The sequence below is a fragment of the Zonotrichia leucophrys genome, chromosome 8 (assembly GCF_028769735.1).
Source record: "Zonotrichia leucophrys gambelii isolate GWCS_2022_RI chromosome 8, RI_Zleu_2.0, whole genome shotgun sequence".
NCBI lineage: Eukaryota > Metazoa > Chordata > Aves > Passeriformes > Passerellidae > Zonotrichia > Zonotrichia leucophrys.
In genome coordinates, this window is record NC_088178.1 from 8,766,170 (window position 1) to 8,787,255 (window position 21,086).

A 21,086-nucleotide genomic window follows, 5' to 3' on the forward strand; every position below is an offset into this window, starting at 1 on the left:
AGGACACACTACATTAAGCAAAATTTTCATCATGGTCTTAATGATGAAGAAAGGTAAAAACAAAAAATAAATGTAATAACAGTATGTCTGCATTAGACCTATATGCAAAATGTGAAAACAATTTGAAGAAACCATTTGCGTAGAGATTCCAATACTCTTTCTATTCAATACTAGACACTTAAAATGAGTGTTTATGCAATATTAAACACAGGTTTCATATTAATTTACAGCAATATGCAAGTTATTATTCTAAACTCAATTAGCAGGCCATCAGCTCTCTCTTTCTTTTACTGAAAACATTCACCTGTAATTGAATTCTTTCCTTCCTCTAATGCCTTGTCATCACAGAACATCCCCTGGCCTCAGAAATGCTGCTGCTCTCTTCCTCTTTGTATTTCTGTATCCTCAACTGCATTGTGCACGTGTACATAAATTTCCTACCTTTATACACCAAATAAACCTTCTGCCTTCGTCTCTTTATGTCTGCTCCTCATTTCCTGCTGATGGCTCTGTCCATTTGCTTTCAGTGTGCCATGTTTTCTGAACTCTTCACAGGAACACCACACGCCAGCCAAGGCTGCTTCATCCCGGGGTTTTCCAGGAGTTCTGGAAGGGCAGGGTCAGGCAGGTGCTTCCCACTGAAGCTCTTCAGCCACTCCAACCACCCCAGCTGCAGACTTGGTATTTCTAGTTTTAAAAGTCAAAAAAAACAAACAAACAAACAAACAAGTGCTAGGTTAAGTGAAATAATTATTTTTTTTAAGAGATGCAGGTGTCAGACAAATAAAGGAAAACTGGTATAAAAGCAAACATGAAAAAAATAGCTGGATGAATAATGACACTGGATGCTAACCTTTCTGGAAAAACATCCAATTGCTAAGATTTTTTTAGAATTCAAGGAGCTGAAAAGGCCATTATTCAGGTTTAATATTAAGCTATAATAGCAAAATCTTCATACATCTCCAGTGTTGCAATTGTACTTCAAATCTTTTGATAGTTGATTTTTTTAAAATTAAGAACACAAACTCCCTGCTGAGTTCACACTTTTGTAGAAAATCAGTATTTACAAAAAAAAGAAATATCAAAAACATCATCTCAATATATTCAGAATTAGAGGAGGGATACAAGACATGCAAATGAAAGAAAGCCGAAAAACAAGATCATGATTTTTGGAGGCATGGCTGTTGATGCTCCATGTTGGTAATATCTGTAATGGATCCCTCTGTGGTACTGAGACTCAGACTGGTTTTCAGATGCCAGTGACTGTCATTCTTAAAGCTGGGTAATGAGAACTAACAGTGTTTGGGCTTGAGGCAGAATTTAGATTTCTGAAAAGAGGGGGAAGGCAGCACTGATGGAGACACTGGAAGGGAGAGCAAAGGGATTTGCATCAGCTGTGGGATGAATGAAAGCGTATTCCTCACTGTGCTTGGAAAATACACAAGGGGTTTTTCACTGAGTAGGTGTCTCCAGGGAGTGGCAGATTGCCTTTACTGACCATTGCTCTTACTTCTGGCTCTTAAAAATCCAGGCTCTGACTGAGCCCTCTCTGCAGCTCTATCTTATGACAGTTTTAACTACAAAGAGCCCATATGTTTGTGAATTTGAAAATAGCCTTGATATATGCTTATTTAGATTTTCTTACTCCCAGATTACTGAGGAAGCTAGATCCAATAATCATTTATTCACTGCACATGACTACAGTACATAGGTAAACCTAAAAATAGGAAAAAATCTGCTTCAAACTAACAGTGATGAAATAAGATTTCATTCTTTCTTTGCAAATATTTTTTTCTGCCCTGACAGCCAAAAGTTCAGCCAAGAGGGCATTTTACTTGTTTATATTAACTTTCAGCACTTGAACTTATATATTTATATCTTGAGTTACTGATTCTCCCTAAAATAATGAAACTCTTGTTTGCAATAAATAATTCAAAATTTCTACTTCAAAACCCACAAGGCCTGGTTCAGAGAACTATAACCCTAAAAAGGCAGTGAAATAAAAGCTGCAGCAAATCATCTTTCTGTGGTACTGAGATTACCATTAGTTGAAATGGATCCCCAGGGAGTAAAGACAAAACCCAGGGTTGGGTTGTTCATTTTACTTCGTGTTTCAGGAGTGCCCTGAGCCCCGTTAGACTGGGAGCACATCCTGCCAGGGCTGGGTCCTGCTGGTGCTGGCAAACAGCTCCGGCTGAGCTTCGGAATTGTTCCTTGAACATTGTCACCAGCAGCACCTTTGGGACAGCACTCCCTCACAAAACACACCCCCTCTCCTATTGTACAAGTGAATATACATGAGACTTGAAAGTGGAGGTGGATTTCATGTCCCAGAATTGAAGTTGTCCTTGGTTCACAGAGCTGCTGCTGTGTGCTGCACCACTGCTCTTCCACGTTCTCTTCCAGCTGGTACCACTCCATCCTCCTGGGCACAAGGACAAGCATCATGCACTGGAGGTTATGATTCACACTTAATGTCATTAAAAATACACTGATAAGCATGTTGGATATGTTCAATATTGAATCTAAATTCAATAAAACTCTCCCAGGCTTCCATAGCACAGACACAGGGAATTTTGATTGAATCTGCTCTACAGTGATTAGTTAATGTATTCATTAACTGGAAGGGTTAGTAATATGAACGTAGCAAATGATACTTAATTACAATAATTAATGCCTGGTGATTCATGAATAATGCATCCCATAGCTATTTACATATTCATACTTATGAGGCTATTAATGGATAATTACCATTTCACTAAAAGACATGGACATCAGGAATGCAACAACCAGACTGTCTTCCCCCAGTCTCTCTGTGGCTTTATCTGCATGCCTTGCTCTTGTACACCCCTACCTTGTACACAGAAACATCAGCAGTATTTTGATTTTAAGGCCTACAGAGTGATCTAATGGCATTTACAGCCCATACAGGTTAAATTTCCACTCTGCACCAGTTCTCAGCCAGTACTCCCATCAGTTTCTGTCTTGAGATTGCAAAACTCTGAAAGTACTTTGTTCTCTTCACCATCAGTACAGATTTGTTCTTGCTCTTTCCTACTGCAGATAATCAGGACACTTTCATACTTTAGAATTTTTTAATTTATGAAATTGGGTAGAAATATTGGACAAAATAGGAAAATTGGAAAATTAGGTTAGCTATATTGGAAGCACCTTCAAACTGAAAAATTCTGCCCTAGCTATCTGGTATTTCTGCTCCTATACACATATTTCAGCCTCCACATAAGCAGATACCTTGCTAGACCTCCCAAGACCTTGAGAGCAATAGAGGAACAAAAATAAACCACAAAATTAAAAAAAAATTCTTATTAAAACATATTTTAAGGCAATAAGATAATTCTTATTGTTACCCTGAGATTGAATGCCCAATGTTGACAACACCAAGACAGTGATTTTCAGCAGCCAGCCTCAGGAGTGTGGTAAAATGAACAAGTAAAGCTGGGAAAGTCAACTGAAAAGTGCTGCCAGCCTGAGTTTCAGACAGGCCACTCGTGCTGCTCATCCCCAGGAGGAGCTGAGGAGCTGTGGGTGCCCAGTCCCAGAGAAGCCCCTTGCAGCTGTCACAGCCTGCAGGAGGGAGCAGAGGCTCTCCCCTCATGGGCTCAGCTCCAGGCTCTCCTGGATGGTCCCAGAGCAGCCCCGGGCTTGGGGAGCAAGGTCAGGCTGAGCTCCTGGGGAGCAGCAGGCTGGGCCCTAATGAGGAGCATGTTTGTACTGCTGGGACTTCTGTCTTCTCCAGAGCTCTGGCAGCCTCTTGGAAAAGCCTGGTATGGATGGACAGTGTAACATTTCCAAAATGACACCATTCTCTGAAGGGCCCTCTCCTATTTCCACTGTGGGTGAGGTGATAGGTTCTAATGATAGATCCTCAGGAAATCAGAGGGGTTTAAAACCACTCACCAGCATGTTCTGACATCCCACTGAGCCCAGCAGTGCCTGAGGAGCAGTGGAGAGAGGACTGAATCCCTGCTCAGAACTGATGCCCTCTGCCTGCAGCACCCACAGTGCCATGACAGGAGAGCAAGCCCTGGGTCTACAGAGTTATCAATGAGCAGAGGCCAACTCGCACCTGTCAGCTTTCCTGAGGCTCCCAGGACCTGTGGGAGGGAAATAAACACTCTGGGCTGTGTAACTTACATCCTGCAAGGCTGCTCCTGGAGGCATAAAGGGCATTTCCTGGTGCTTCTCATTTACTCTCTGTAGTACCTTACTAGGTTTGAGAACACCCTCATCAGGGCAACTGTTTGTACAGCACAGGTAAACTTTTACAGTCTGATGGTAGTCTATTGAAATAATATTATTTCAATGACTGAAATAAATTTGTACTTTTATTAGCCCAGCAGAATCAGCATAACTGAGCTGGGAAGAAGCTGGAGTTTATTTGTTTCACATCATTTGTGTGGTTGCAGATCACCCACCATGGCAGAATCCTTACCATTGATGGTAGGAGCCAGGGAGGGCTCAGCTTTATTCCAGTGCCAGGTCAAATGTGGGGTAAGAAGAAACATCTCTACATTTATAAAATGAGCAGCTCTGCTCTGGAAGTCACTGAAAATGTCACAATGCCATTTTTGCAGTTGTTTTTCAGAGCAGAACAATGCCTTAATATCCTTTGCTATTTTGTATTAGTCTGCATTCAGAACAGAGGATTTAACTAAAACTTCTAAAAGGATATTGGATAAAACACATTTAATGTGTGTCACAACATAAGGTACAAAGCATTAGGATGCAAAGACAATAAGGGTATCTAACGTGTCCTAGCTGGGAAAGACAAGAAAGCTCTTCACAGGGCCAGGATTACTGCATGCATCAGTGAAAAGCAGTTGAATATTTAATGTGCATGGTAAATATAAGCAGAAAAGGGAGCCCAGATGACACATGACAGCCTAACACTCTGCAGTACAGAATCAGCTCCAGCACAGTGCTCACATAACACTTTAGTATTCAGACTAACACATTTTGTCTGTACAGCATCCTTTCTGTTGCAATGGCATTGTCTTCGCTATTCTCACCTTCTGATGTTTTCCCTGTGGACCCACATCCACATCACATGGGTATTTACTTCAGTCATTGCTCACTTTATAACACATTCATGCAGTATGTGCCTGCATTGTTCAGATACTAAATTTTATGTCATATTTTTTTTCTTATATGCTTCATGAGACCTAATGTTCTATTTTTCACTTCTTGATATGAAACTACATTCCTAATAACATCTGAAAAAAATTACACACTTTACTAGGCTTATGGAATATTACTGCACTGAAAAGGAATAAAAATAATTCCTGTTCTGAGAATCTGAAAAAAAAATTTTGGTTTCAAATGATCAAGAACATTTATCTATTTTGATACAGAGAACTTTTTAGATAAGAGGCAGAGCTTGTTAGACAAATATCTGAATATTCTACCAATCTAAACATGCAGCAAACACAACAGTCCTTGAATTTATTCAAATCATATTTGGTAGAAGAAATTATTTGGTTTTCCAAAAAAATAAGTGCACTGAAGTAAAAAATGTGGTACTGCTGTAATTCAAAGGACAAGGAAATCAGCAGCTTTACAAATCTTTGTAATTATTTAGAATGAACAGATTTTGCACCAGTGGAGACAGCTTTGATTGTTGGTGGTCCCTGTGAAATGGTAGGGTAGGGATCCTGGGGATTCTCAAACACATTAATACTGTGGGGTCCAATTTATCCATTACAGAGAGATAAATGGAAATACTTCTCTTTCTGTCTGGGGAAGCACTGGTAACATCACAAGCTGTCCTCTTCTTCTCTCCAAAGGGACAGGACCCTCTGTTCCCTCTTCTCCAAGCAGTCACCATTTGTGGGGGAATTAAAGGTGCAGTTGTTTCCCAGATCAGCCTGTAACAGGACCCTTTCTCCCCTTTGGCTTTGTATCAGTTGTGCAGGAGCAGGATGCATGCAGTGAGCACAGCCTGCCTGACACCTGGGAGCTGAAAATCTTGGAACACCACCAACAAGAAAACACAACAAAAAACCACAACCAACCAAAAAACCCCCAACAACACAAAACAAATGTGCACACACACAAAATACTGCACACCCAAAAATACCCCCAATCCAAGCCAAAATAAACTCCAAAGAAAAGCCCAAACCTGCTCCCAATTAAAATCAATGACAAACTAGAGACAGCCCTGGGAGGGCCTGGCAACACCACCTCTTCTGCAAGGCTAATTTCACTCTGTATTCACCAAGGCTAATGCACATGTCTGGTTTTATCTAGGCTCACTCTGAGCCCACAGTGAAATGGCAGCACAGGCACAGATTTTACACAGGGATTTCACTGTTGCCTTTTTCATCCCAAATGCTGCCATTTTGTGAAGTAACCACAATATTGCACATGAGAATCAGGCAGGACACTGCTGTGTCTCATGGAAAATTGCACTTGGTCCTTTCTTATTTTGTTTCCTTTAATCAAACACAATCCTCATTCAGTCTGAAAGAAAATGCTTTGGTTTCTGTACATATGAGAATGTAACCCATCCTTCAAGGTAGACCTAATTCCAGTAGTAGAGTCTCTGTCACTTTCTACAGGTTTGGAAGTCATTTTCCCACCCAAATTTTCACCTGTCCTTTCAGTAAGTGTGAAAGTCAAACCGCACTGAACACCAGGGCTGCATCTGAACACAGAAAAATTATTCATTATTTCAAGCGAATGCTTGGGGCACCTCTGTAAGGTGCCCAAGTGTTATTATCTTGTCCTTCACTAGGAAGTGGACAGAGAGACAGACAGACACAGAGAGAGCACAGTCTTCCCCAGGATGCTTTAAACACTTTAAATCTACAAAAGCATTATTGGTAGAACCTGCTGCTAAGCAATAATCTCCAAAGCAGTGAAGTTCTCTAGATGGAGAAGGCAGGAAAGGTGAATTTCCCTTCAGTATCAGCTACCCACTCTGCCTTGGAGGAGCACTCAGGCTGCTCAGACTGCAACTGGCCTGGACCCAGAGACCTGAGACAACTTAATTCACTTCCAGAAAATTTGGAGTCAAAGATTCTTAGCTTCTGATCATTTCTTTCCATCCTCTCCAAAAACTACTGATGAAGGAGGAAGCAGGTATTCTTCCAGGAGAAAACACTAATGTATGAAACTTCTGCCAAAATATAGATAACTTGCCTGATTTTCTGATTACTTTGCTAATGCTTATGAGTTTGGGAATATTTTGAGGAAGGATGCAAGTATCAATCAGAAGAGAGTTACTCAGAGCCATACAAAAAAGCATTTTGGAAATCACTGATCACATTTTCACTTGAATTAAATGGCCTATTTTGTGGTGTGAAAAATACAGATTTCCAGCAAGCAAAGTGTCAGGTCTGTGAGACATCAGAGTGGAGCTCTGACAGAGGATGAACAATCTTGAACACTGCAACATGACCAGAGCCAGATACTTTAACAAAAAGGGTCATCACTGGCTTGAGGCTGTTAGCACTAGTCAGGCTGGTGGAACCTGCCTGCCAATACCTGAAAATAGATAAAACCAGAGCAGGCTTGAATCTGTAATAGAGTCATGGGGCAGGGAGTTGAGTCTCAGGAAGAGAGGAGTGAGGACTGCATTCCAGGGTGTTTGCCTGAGAGGAGTCCTGCCTGGCCATCCTGGCAAAGAGCATCTGTCCTGGTGTGGAAGTGTAATCTTAGTCCAAGTGCAGACTAAACCTGCAGTAGGCACACATGAGGGATTTATTACCAGTGTAAATGCAGTATTGCAGTTTGAACAACAGAGAATACCAAACTTCTCTCCAAAAAAATGTCACACATCAAAAATGTCTGATGGCAACAGCTGCATGAAAAATCACCTGCCAGGCCCAGGTTCTTTGCTCAGGGCCTCCTGCATTCCTGCATTCCCAGCAACTGCTCAGACACCCAGCAAGGCAGAGCCTGGAGGGCACCCCCTGGGCCAGACCTCAGCAGTGCCACTGGCAGGGGCAGTGACAGGAGGAGCTTGGGCAGAGGGAAGGGATTAAATTCAACCACTGTTTCCACCATGGGCTGCCTGACTGGTCATGGGCTAATTGTGCTTCTATTTCATGCCTCAGTTGCCCTCTCTGACCAAAGGCTGCTTTGAAGGCAGGCATTCTCCCAACTGAAAACTACTGAATGAGAAACAAGGCACCAGGGTGGGGCTGAGGAGGAGGAGCCACTCAGGCTGCCTGTTCAACAGTAGCCACTCACATCTGAGACAGGAGGAATCAGAGGGGCTCAGCCAGAAATGCCTTACACCTGCATGCAGAGGTGACCTGACCCCATGCACTGCAGAAATGCCACTTTCAGCCTGTACTGAGGAGATCTGAGTTAATCATGTGAGTTAAACAGACCTGGCCAGGAACAGGGTGAGGTGGCCTCACAGTCAGCACACCTTGCCGTGGGGACCAGAGGTAAACTCAGTGAGCTGAGTCAGCAGATTTCCTTCCTATTCCCAAGAAGTTTGATCTTCAAGAAAATCTGAAAGTGTAGAAATTCTTCTTAAAAGAAAGACATTGATAGGGTTACCATTCCTTCCCAGCATATCAGGATAAAACTATCTAATCTGTACTCTTATCTCAGTGCAATGTATTTTCTGTTAGTTATCTTTAGGTGGCAGTAAGGTAAAAGCGTGGAGTAGAAAGTTAAAAGAAATTTTTTTTTCAGAAACCTTTCTCTCATGTGCTCTGCTGGCTGTAACACAGAAAGACACTTTCTAGAACATTTGCATCTTCAGCAGATCTCCAAAAAGCAATTATCAGAGTTGGCTTTGTCCAGTTCACATTCAGATGCAAACCTGTTGAATGCCACAATACCAATCCAGTGATATCAATACATTGATACAATGATAGGTCCCATAATTAGGTATGCAGTCTTTGATCCAAGAATCCCTGCAGATGGGGGTGAGATTCAGAGGTAGACACACAGTCACAAAATTCTATCAACAAGACAACACTTAAAAAAAATAAAAGATAAAAATTAACTCTGCTAACAAATGAAAGGTCTAAATCCAGTCTGAATAATTATTAACATAGCAGTTTTTAGATTTTTTTTCGTTTACACTTTACCTAAATGCACCTCTTCCAAAGTCTCTCCTGAAGCTAAACCATAAATTATTTTTGTTGTCTCAAATCAGCTTTCTACTAGAAAAAAAACCAGCCAGTGGGATAAAAACACACTGAAAGTTTTTATCAAGGAATATAATTAGCAAAGTCTATCTTATACTATTAATATTTACAGTTGGAAGCAGGAGATGGCTGCAATTGAAGTGCTGCTCCCAGCAAAGGCTCGCTGCTGACTCGATACCTTGCTGTCTGACAGTGTGAAACAGTCACAGTGCTCCTTACTGCAGCACCACTTGACAGCATCCTATTAATGCTAGGTAGCAACACATGGCTGGTTTGCAGGAGCTCAGCACCAGGAATGGAGAAGAATTTCATGGAACAGTTTTGAGATCGTTGCCTTCACTTATTAGCAGAGAAGCAGGGGTGGAAAGGGTCTGGCAGTTACAAAATTGGGCAGGAATTGTAACAGCCTGTGCTGTGCCATACACAGCTGACCCACCTGTTTATTGTGCAGCACTGGACAGAGCAGTTTCTCACTCCCACAGAAAGCAGGGAGAGGCAGGGCTCTCAATTTCAGCACCAAGTTTCAGCAAGAAAACCAGGAGCTGGGGGAAGAGAACCAGAGCCTGCTAGCCATGGTCACAGGCAGAGAGCCCAGCCCACAGGAGATGGATGCTCCCTTTGTGAGGCTGGGCATTAATAGGTCCTTGGGGCTGTTCTCTTCTCTGAACACCTACCACTAACATCACTGATTAATAACAGATCTTTAACCTCAGCTGCTGTGTGCTGAAAAGTGGAGTTTTGAGCAACTCCACATTGTGCACAAGTCAGGTTGTGCAAATCCATTACAGTTAATTAGACTGATAATTCCTAACACAGTCAAATCCTGTCTGGTGAAAACAATGTGCAAGGAAACACATTAGTGAGGAGAAACAACAAGCAGATATTCACTCATAACTTCCACATTGCAAATACCTCAGCAAAATTCTCTCTTGGTTTTTTTTTTCCCCTCTACAGAAGAGATTGGAATCTAGAATGACAGATAAAACATACATGGAAAAAATCAGAAAAGCAGAGGTTTGGAATAAGAATGGTTTAGGTGCTTCCTTGACTCAGCTGTTGATAGCCTACATTACCCTTCCCTGCCCCATTCTCTTCTCCAAATGCTGTCATTACCATCAGCCCCATCTTGGGTGTCACAACATCATCATGCACATGCTGCTCTGACCAACACCTGTGCAATCAATGAAGAAAACAGTTTTGAAATTCATTCTTCTTACCTATAATTTGAACTATTTCACTCTGTCTACTGAACCTCTCTTCATCTCTTTTCCTTGGAAACTGTCCTGCCCTCATCTTCAGCACTGTGGCATCTTCTCTTAGTCTTTTCCTGTTTGGGGGTTTAACCTCCTGATCCCTGCACACCAATTCACTCTCCCATGACAGCAGGCTTCCTCAAAAGGGCCTGTGTATTTTTCCAAATCTCTCTTCATGTGCCACTTCTACTGTGGCAGCTCCAGGGATGCAGTAAACTCAACCTGGCCACGTGCAGGGAAAACAGAAAGCCAGCCTTTTCAGTGAAAGTCTTGAGTTTAAATATCTCCCATTTCTTCCTGCAAGATGCTTGCCTGATGAGGCTTTTATCCACCACCAGGATGTACTCACACAGAATCTGCTGTCTCAAAGCTGCAAAGCAGTTATGCCCTGTGAAGAAACACCACCTGATACACTGTGCTGGCAGCCACGCGCAAAAATAATTCTGTATGATGCCCCAAAGCATTTCCCAAACTGGAAAAGGATGTTGCACCCCAGAGACTGACACCTTTACTAAAACATTTGTCTAGTCTGTGATATAGCAGCTATGGGACAAACTCCTCCTCAGCATGGTTTGCCTGGATTTGCACCAGCTATAGATTTTTCCCTCTTATCCTTTCAGATTGCAGCAGATGGTGAAGTTCCTACACCAGAGGCTGTCGATAGAATTTTAAAAGGCATCTCATAACAACACATTGGAGCTGCACATTTAATCTGTGCTGCACCACTCAGATGATCTTAAAAAGAGCTGGAACACTGACAAAATTAGCACTGGCAGTTGCTGCAGGAGCACTATCAAGGAGCCTTCTCAAAGCCCCCAGCTCAATGAGAGCTGCCCTCCCAAACTGGCACCCAAATCGCTGCTCCCTGTGCAACCAACACTCTGCTGCCTAAAAGGCATTCAGCAATCTGGGAGATACTGATCCAGCAAAACAGCTGATGCAGATTTTAAGGGGCTGCTTGTGTACTTCTGGCTCTTTTGGGTGCATGGCTGAGCTCATGCACAGTGTGGCGGCCAAAGCCAGGACTATTGTTCCTTCTTCCTGAGACAGACCATCCCAGACATCCTGAACTCCTCTGTTTCTATGTCTGGACTGCTTGCATTAAATAGTTAATGCAAATCAGATATCAATACTACAAGTAGTTAAAGGAATTATAGTTACTGTAGGTAGCCTGTTCTTTAAAGGTTAATTCCTAAAAGTGAGCCTTCCAACCTAGGAAAGCTTTGTGGCCAAAAGGCTGATACTGCCAATACAAGGCCACCTAAGCCCTGTGTTGCTGCATGTACCAGCACTGAGGAGGGGGCAAACTGCTCTGATTTAAACACAGCCCTGGTTAAAGCGATCTGGGAATGGTCCTGCAGCCCAGTGTGGGGAGGAGGAGGTCTGGGTGAGCTGGTCTGACTGGGAGATCAGGACTAATGTGAACAACACCCTTGTTCCACTGAAGTCTGCTTTACAATTTAGTTGCAACGCTTCAGAGAGCTCCGTCTCCAGTCTCCAATTTCTTGCTCCACTATAATTAGAACAAACCTCCTCATTAACTTCTGTAGTGTCACAACAGTGCAACTTCACGTGCCAGGAGGGAGGCTGTCAGAATTTCTTAATGAGGTGCTTTCTCTGCAAGCCCAGCTAAATCCTAGACTTCAATCATCTCCATCTTCTTCATTTTCTCACAGACTGCCACAGACAATTCTTCCTCCATAGTAAAGATTGCATTTTTCTGATCTATAGCTGGTCAAGCCAGATGACCAATTTATCATTATAGCAGCTAACATGAATTCTCTCTATGCTTTTTCCTTGATTTCAAAACTGTCAGAAAACTGAAAGTTGACATTTTTCAGGAAGGAATCAATTAAAACTGTCAGGTGTCAGCTAAGACAAACTATTCAAACTACATTACATAAAAACATATACTATAAAGAGATTGTAGTGAACATAATTTCTTCAGAGACATTTCAAGAAAATATCCAGACAATAACGCCCACAAGAAAACAAAAAAGAAATTTAAAAGATTACTTAAAATCTTTCTCCTTCAAGATTAACTGCCCAAGTACTGTGGATATTCTGCACACATCAGAATTAATCACCTAAGTTTTTTCTTCAGCAGTGTCCACAGGGGCAGGTACAGGAGTCAGAGCCTCATTCAGGCCCTCCAGGCAGTGGGATTGTATTTCCCTGCACCTATCAGGAAAACAAACTCAGGGGCTGATGGCAGAAACAGCAATGCTGGAAATTCAAGATGATCTACAGCTCTTGAGATACTGAGGTTCAGAGATATTTTCAGAGGGCGACAGAAGGAGGTGAGGGACAACAGGACAGCCTCCTCCCAGTGAACATGGGGCCAGCAGGAGGAGTTCCTCAGATGCAGAGGAAAAAGCAGTGATGGGGTGTTTCCCTGCATACAGAAGGCACCAGAGCCAGTTTGTGGCACCTGCAGACCACCCTGAACTGGAGCTCTGGGCTGGCTGCCTGCAAGGGGAAGCAGCCACACCTCGGGCACTGAAATCATCTTCAGGTGTTCAAAGCTCCACAGCTGAATCTGGTCCTACAGACTGTCCTTTTCTTACTCATTAAGGATGCTAAACTAGAGAAAAGTCCTGCTGTGGTCCTCCTAGGTCTGTTTTAAACCCTTGCCTTCTGCTTCTCAATCTGAGAGAATTCAAACACTTTTCTTACCAGATAATCCTGAAACTTGTTAGGCACCGGGTTCACAGTACAGCAAATACTGCACCTTTCAGGAATCACTTCAGGGGACGAGAGGAATGTCTGTACAGTGCAACGCCGCTTTTGAAGCCCACAAGATGAACTGAAGAGTTCTGAGGTGTGCAGAAGGAAAAGGAATTGGTGGTCTCACTGATGATAAACAGTGGAAAATCACCTAAGTGCACTAAGTGCTGCTTCCTTTGTTGTCACAGGTACCGAAGCAGAAAGGAGTAAACTATTCAAGGACGTGAAAAATAACTGTTTATAGATACACTCAAAGATCAGTGCCCACATGGACAACAGCATGAAGCAGGAAATCAGGATAAACCTTTAAAGGACACAGCAGTTAAATAAAATAGGTGATGTTTATAACATCTTAAAAATAGCTTGCCTTTTCCAGTGGCCTGTGCAGTGTTTGGCTTGACAGGAATCTGTGCTCCTTAAATGAGTCCCACACAGATGAAGATGATGATGATTATTACTACTTGAACTCAACAGCCCAACAGCTCTTGGAACATGGTGGCTGGTGTTTAGCACAAACAGAGCAGCTGCATTTTGCAGGTCATGGGAGAAAGAGCAACAGGCCACAGTTTGCTAAGTTGAAAAAAGAAAATCACAGAAAAAGGGACTTTTTGTGCCTTCATTTAATGTACTTTTATTAGAACAAAGTCAATCTATAGATTTATGGCCACTTCGTTGCTGTCGAAAATAAACTGTAGCCTCACAGGCTGGGGTTATCAATGCACCTCATGATAACAGATTTGTGTGTGCTTGACTGGATTTCTCCTTGAACTACACAAATTCTTATTTGAATTCAGCCTGTAAGAGAAAAAAGTTCCAACAAGATGGCTGTAAATCCTCTGTGAAATGAACTCAGCATATCTGTGGGCCTTTTAATCAAGTAAATGGCTTTTCTCTGGCTGCTTACTAATACCCCTGTATGCCCCCAACCCTTTCAAAGCAACTCTGCCATGGATTAGGACCACTCAGGCCAGTTGTTACCACAGCAAATGGCTGTGATTTGGAGGCAGTAAATCTGGGCAGCAGGGATTAGATGTTCTTACCAGGAATGAGCTGATAACCTTGTGAGTGGTGTCAGGACTCAGGATCTGAGACTTGCCCGGCAAAAGCTCCAATGCACATGAGCAGCTGCAGAAATCCCAAAAAGCCCCACACGTGGCAGGGAAGGGAAGTCTCTGGGGTGTGTCAGTCCCTGTGTTTTAGAGCCTGCCTTGATGTCTCTGTCTGGAGATGCACCCAGAACCAGGCACGTTCTCAGGGATCCTGAAATGAAGGTGGGTTAATCCTTCATGCCCAGGCACAGAGGCAGGCAGGTGCTGCCTCCAGAGCACGTCACACACCCCACAGACACCTCCAGGGAGCACCCACCCATGCAGCAGCACCCCAAGGAAGCTCTCACCGCCCCTTTCACATCTGCTGCCATTTCCCTGCCAGCACCACAGCTGCATCCTCCTGCTCTCTCCTGCTCTGCCTCAGCCCCGAGTGGACACAAGGCAGGATTAGCTCAGCTCAGCTGTGCTGATGTGACGCTCACAGGGGAGCAGCCCTGTGCCCTTGGCTGGGCTCCCTCGTGCTGTTCCACTTGCCTTTGACACTTGGCACACGTGGAAATGTTCACTACAGCAAATCCCTAATGTTGCCTCTTATAAAATAACCATTTGGGAGATGGCTTGCTTAAAGGTGAGTAAACATGCACTGGGTTGAAAAATGCCTCTAAACTGTGACTTCTGAACTCGGCCCTTTTTATTCAAAAAGTGGATCAAGGAACCAGAGCAGAACAATAAATCCATTTCCATAACCAAATGCAAAGCAAAACCCAGAGCCATAATGAAATGTCACTCTATTCAATGATTTATTTTATGCAATCTAAATATTAAAAAAAATTAAATTGAATAATTAAAATAACCCTAGGGGGGAAAAAAATCAATTTTGATGTGAAATTACCAGTGAAAATCCAAAGGACTTGATTTTAGAAAAAGACAAAGATTTTTTTACCTGCATTTTCTCCTGTCTTTGCAGATGAAGCCATCCACTACATGAAAACTAAATTCAACCATGCTTTTTCTTTCCTTTTTTAAAATTTTGCCAAAATAAACTTATGTTGCTCCAGCTGACATTCAAAGGTATATAAATAGAACATCCTAAAAAAAAAAACAACTTAGTGAGAAGCAGATAGGCTTTCCAATGGTAGCAAACCCCATTTTGTTGGTATCATCAACATCCATTTCCACCAAGGATGCAGCTTTTACTGGCAGCTCCTCTATATTAGGGCCTCTTAAAACTGTTCTGTCACCAAATACCTTCTGAACAGGCTCATAAGATAATTCAGATTGGAAGAGCCCTCAGGAGGTCTTTCAGTCCAGCCTCAAACTGTAATGAGAATCTCTGTGGTATTGCCCAGCCAGTTAATTAACCCTCCTTCATTTACCTTGCATATATTTCGTTATTCATAAGCAGTGCTGAAGTTACATTCAGAAATAGCTGTGATCACAAAAAAGTGTTATTTATTAGCAAGGATTCTTTCTGACAGACAATCACAAAGTATGGGGGTGGGGGTGTTGCATAGGCTTCCCTAATAACAAAGGTTACCAGCAAAAAAATTCAGGAACTTGTTTCTCTTCACAAGCTCCCAGGTGTCCTGTGGTGGGGTTTTTTTTGTGCCAAGACAAAATCAAGTTTGTCTTGCTCTGTCCATTCCTTTCCAGAGCTTTCCTCTTCTGCCTTTGAAGCTCTGGGCCAAAGAGCACATCTTGCTGGGTACTCTGTGACAAACACACCAAAATCTGTCCATTGCCATCTCTGAACACTCAGCTCAGCAGCCAGGGCTTCAGCAGTTAACGTGGGGAAGGGAATGGTGATATGAAGCTGAATTGTGATATATTAGAGTGTGTCCTAGTCCCTTTAGATGCCCCAGACCCACAGCCAGGGGATCTGGGACATGGATGGAGCACTGAGGTGAGCAACTACACACGAGAGCAGCCCCAGGACACTGCTCTGAAACATCCCAGAGGTTCACAGCTCACACCCATCCATGGTGAAGCACCAGCAAGGACTGGCCAGAAAAGCCTGAAGCACTGATATGGGACCTTTCCTTTCAAATGGCATTTTTAGTGACCACTCCCTTCTATTATGCAAAGTACAAGTATGGTCAGTGACAGAAAACCTCTTTTCCACTCTTTCAGCAGCACTAATGTTACTAAAAATGCTGCTCAACCCTTTTATTTTTGGAACCACTAGTTACAATTACTTCAGTCTATCATCATCACCGAACACACAGTGAACAGACTGAGATGACAGGGGACAGAGCTTTTCAGATATTTTTTCCAGATCAGCCAGCTGATTTTCCAAATTAATTTAACAATTCAGCCATTAATTACTAAAGAAGCAGTTGATTTTGATGGGACCAGACTGCAGAGCCTTCTGGCAGCTTTTGTTACCATTTCAGTGCAACTGCTAAGGGGGTACCTCCTATGGGAAACTTCAGCAGGGAGCTGTGGGGTGATAAACCAGGGCACAGCACTGGAACATCAGGGGGGTTTGATCAATAGAATCCACCTTAAAAGATGAAGTAAAGGACTTTTTTTTTTTCACATTTAGAAATAAGAAGCAATATAGACAAAGAAATAAAGTTAGTTTAAGTATCTTACCATGGTAAACTCCCAGCTCTCCAGACACTGATCAGTGGGGTAACTTCTTTTACATATTGGCTCAGGATGGTAAGTTACTTCTCTAATAAGTAACTATTGCAAAAATTAAAAAATGCCTGTTGTGATGATTTTAATTTGAGAATGACATTTAGATGTGTGACTCCATTTTAGCAAGTCACAAGCTTTTTCTTCACCCCAATTCTTTGCAAAAAGTTCTTCTTTAAGAAATCAAATTAATTTGAAGGTTATAATAAATGAAAAGATACAGAGAGACAGACTTGCAACAGGAATGGAAAGAGTATGGACTGGAAAAGGGGAGACTGAATTCAGAAATTTCACATATCAGAGGTGAGGCCATACCATCCATTTGCCTGTGGTAGTGAATTTCTCTTGCAAATGCCCTGTTCAACCCCAGAATCAAAGTTAACCTGGACTATCTTAGTCCTTATTTTCCCAGAGCAGGCAATGAAAATAAAAGAGAGCTTCTGAGAACAAAAATTCCATTAAAAGTTTGCTGCCTCTCCGAGACAAGAGGAACAAGGGTCATATAGTCCAACAGAGTACAGAGCAAAACTAGGATCTCAAATATGTGTGTAACACCATCCAAAGATGAAATAACCTTCCCAATTCAATACAATTTAATAGACCAACATGCTTCATGGCACCTTGTTTTAGAGTAGCAATCATTTGGTCTGACACCTGCATTATATTATTCCTATTGGGAAAAATGTATTTAAAATCCCAGGGACCATATATTTAGCCATCAAGGACAGAGGAAAATATCCTAGTCGATCATTTATCCCCTGGAGAAAACCCCTGAGCCAAACTTGCTTTTACTATTATAGCAGGACCTTTTCCATCAGTGTGGAATTGGAGAGGGGAAGAAAAGAGGCAGGATTAGTTTAATGTTTTCCCTCTGGCATTGCTGCTCTCTGGCAAAGGCACAAGTCAGGGGATGCACACACAGAGCACTGCATCCATTGCACTGCATCCATTGCTGAGTGCAAAATCATCCTCATGCTCTGCACTGGGATTGCCCTTCCTTAGAAATGACGAGTAAGCAGGTCACTAAAACATCCTGAACATGGAGCAGCTAACTGGGAAACAGGCTCTGACCTGCTGTTCTCTGTTTCTAAATAGTTGGGGATTTGAAAGTTCAGCCTCAAGCGCGCATCCATCTCGGGCAGTTCAGCTGTCACTTGTAATACAAATCAGAAGATGATGGATGGCACAATCTGCCCAGAAGTTCAATTCCTGCTAGGGTCATTCTGTCCATAGTGACCACTTTTCCACACTAACCACATCACTTCATTGCTCTCCTCACCATGAGCATTTTTTACACATGAAAGTGCATACAGAGATGTGTACAAAACGTTCATCTACCAACTATAAAATTGCTCTGGTCTGAAACTTTCCAGCTGACAGATTGGTTTATGTGCACTCTGCCTTCTGACATTATTACATTTCCCACTGCCACATGAAAACAGAAAAAAAAAAAACACCAAAAAATCAGAGTTCATCCTGTATTGTACTGCTCATGTTTCTGTAGATGAACCTATGAAGTCTGTATGTGGAAGAGCTGCATGAATATTTTAAAACTTTCTTGTGAAAATATACTGATTATGCACTATTGTGCAGCCTCTAAATGCTTATTTCATGCAAAAATGCTGGTAGAAAAGTTTACTGGTAGGAGTGTCTGTAGAAATACTACATTTCACAATATTTAATGTAAGCGAAATTTCTATATATGTGTGTATATATATATATATTTGTAAAAATATTGATATAAATTTCACTCCTCCAGCAAGAAATCTAACTCAATATATGTTCAAATAAGCTCATAGGAATAATAGGAATAGTGAATTTTTAGGAAATATGAAGGAAATATAGGAATTTAGGAAATACAATAATAAGGGAAATTTCTAGGAATAATGAATTTTTATTGAAGTGGTTAAATAATTGCTGAATTACTACTGCAGCCCACAGACATATTAACTTGCAGGTTACTTTCAAGGTAAGGAAGCAGTCAAGAGAAATGGGTCCTTGCAGGAAATTCATCTGCCTTGAGCACTAAACATGCAGCCACAGCCTAGGGGTCCAAAGGATGAGATGGAGAGGTTGGTGTAGTTAATGTGTAAATTCCCTACAGTGAATGGTGCCCCAGCAGTAACTCACCCACGTGAAGCCCCGTCCATAGAACGGTTTCTGTTCTGCCTCTGGGGCAGCCCAGTGTGTCTCAGTGTCCCTTGTGGCAGTGACCTGGCAGTGGTTTCCATCCTTGCAGCTGGCAGGGGACGTGCTGTCGAGCGTGTTCGCGGCCGTGGGCTCGGTGACGCTGGCGCTGCTGGTGCTGCTGTCCCTGGCCATGGCGGTGTCGGCGGTCACGGCCACCAAACGCGCCACGCAGGGCACCTACAGCCCCAGCCGCCAGGAGAAGGACGGCTCCCGCCTGGAGATGTGGGACATGCTGCAGCCACCACCCATGGAAAGGCTCATCTAGGAGACGGCAAAGCTGCTGCTCCATCCTCACACCTGGCTGAAAGGGGACACTGTACATATGTTAGATATGTTCATCTTCCTTCTGATCCTTTTAAGTTCAATAGTGAACCAAGGACATTTATCATTGCTTTGGACCATCCAAGGACAATTTTTATTTGCACTGGAAACTCCAGCCTTGATAATCAGCAGTAGGCATTATGGACAGTAATGACTCCTGGGATAAATGGAACTGCCTGTCCTGAGCACCACACAGAAAACAGCTTCTCCTCTGCACTCTCCTTTGGCTGCCTGGCAATCACTGCTGCAGAAGACGATGCAGACAAATCAACTAAGCCTGTACAATAATGACATTGTAATTCTCTTATCAAAGGCTTTAGTACTAGAGCTGTGTCTCAGTGTATCTTCTTTCATCTGTTAATCAGGGATTAAAAGGAAGCTGTGTGAAAACTGTCCAAAATAAATGCTTCAAATTTGTTTTTCTTCCTTCTGGTTCTTTCATTTTACTTGCTGCCCCTCTCCCTTCTACTAAAATGAAGGTGAAATGAATTTCAGTTTCCAAAAAAGCACATATTTCTCTTAGGATAAAAGACTGCATCTTAAAATACCCAGTGGGCACAACCTGACCTGTTAGGAGACATGAAATCTAAATATCCTAAACAAATTACATGCATCCACACTACTGCCTTTTTCCTATTACAATATTACCCAATGGTCCCTTTTCGAAAATTATTGCTTCTCACATTGCAAACGTACATTGGCTGCCCAAAAGCATGCTCAGAAATGTTTCCTAAAGCTCATGGAAAATACCAGGGAAGAGGCAGAAGTGGCCTACAGGTAGAACATTGGCTTGAAAATAACTAGGACAAACTTGGTCCTTCTCCTGGAACTCAGACTTCTCATAAGATCATGGGCAAATAAATTTTTATGCCTCAATTTTCCTCTTTTAAAACAGGAATAATCCTATTTAACTACCTAATAAACCTCAGCAGCAAAAGGGTTGCTTTGTGGAAAAAGAAACAAAAGCATGAAATGTAATCGAGAAGCTTGGAAGAAATCTTGTAATGAAACAGACAATTACATAGATGTAATAAAAATCACATTGACACATAATGCAATGAAACAAACATTTGATACAAAGACATCTTGTAATGAAGTAGACATTTGAAAATGTAAATTAACAGTTGGACTCAATGATCTTAAAGGTATTTTCCAGCCTTAACAAATGTATGATTCTATGTACCAAAATGCTCCCAGGTCAAATGGGTTTTTGGAATGTAGAGGCAAAATTTAACTATAACTCATGCAGTCAATTTTCAGTTGTAGTCAAGTAATTAAATCACAAACATTTCTCCCACACAAACTGAACGCACAATAAGGAGGCAACAGAGTGGAAAGTCCATGCAGGCATTTGTTTCTGCACTTCAGCTCACAGTGGTGAAACCTCCCAGACAAACACATCAACCCCCAGATGATTATTCCAGGAGTTGCATAACAGAGTATGCAACTCAGTATCCCAGAGTTTAACTCATTTTTTTCAATTAATGATCAATTCCTAATTGAGTTTGGATGACCCCTTAAGGGATTACTGAAGATCAATGCCACTCACATTGATTTTTGTATGAGATGATTAGCAGTAACTATGATAGTAAGCACATTCAGGACTTTTTGCAGTCCTCATCAATATCTTTCAAAACAAGGCACTACAGAAAATGTGAGTGGATAGTTGGATTCAAGCTGAGTTAGAGAAGCAGAATGTAGTCACAGCAAAAATGCATGACAGATTTTATTCCAGCCAAATTTACAGCTTTACTTCTGAAGCTTATTATTTTGAA

General features: G+C 42.1%; 1 protein-coding gene across 1 annotated transcript in view; it reads left to right on the plus strand.

The window, feature by feature from the left end:
* CRB1 (crumbs cell polarity complex component 1) overlaps nucleotides 1-19,728 on the plus strand; it is a 95,673-nt gene extending 75,945 nt beyond the window's left edge. Inside the window, exon 12 of the mRNA XM_064720475.1 lies at nucleotides 19,040-19,728. Within this exon, the coding sequence (XP_064576545.1) occupies nucleotides 19,040-19,255 (216 nt within the window). The 3' untranslated portion in view covers nucleotides 19,256-19,728. The remainder of the gene's footprint in view (nucleotides 1-19,039) is intronic.
* The last annotated feature ends 1,358 nt before the right edge of the window (nucleotides 19,729-21,086 follow it).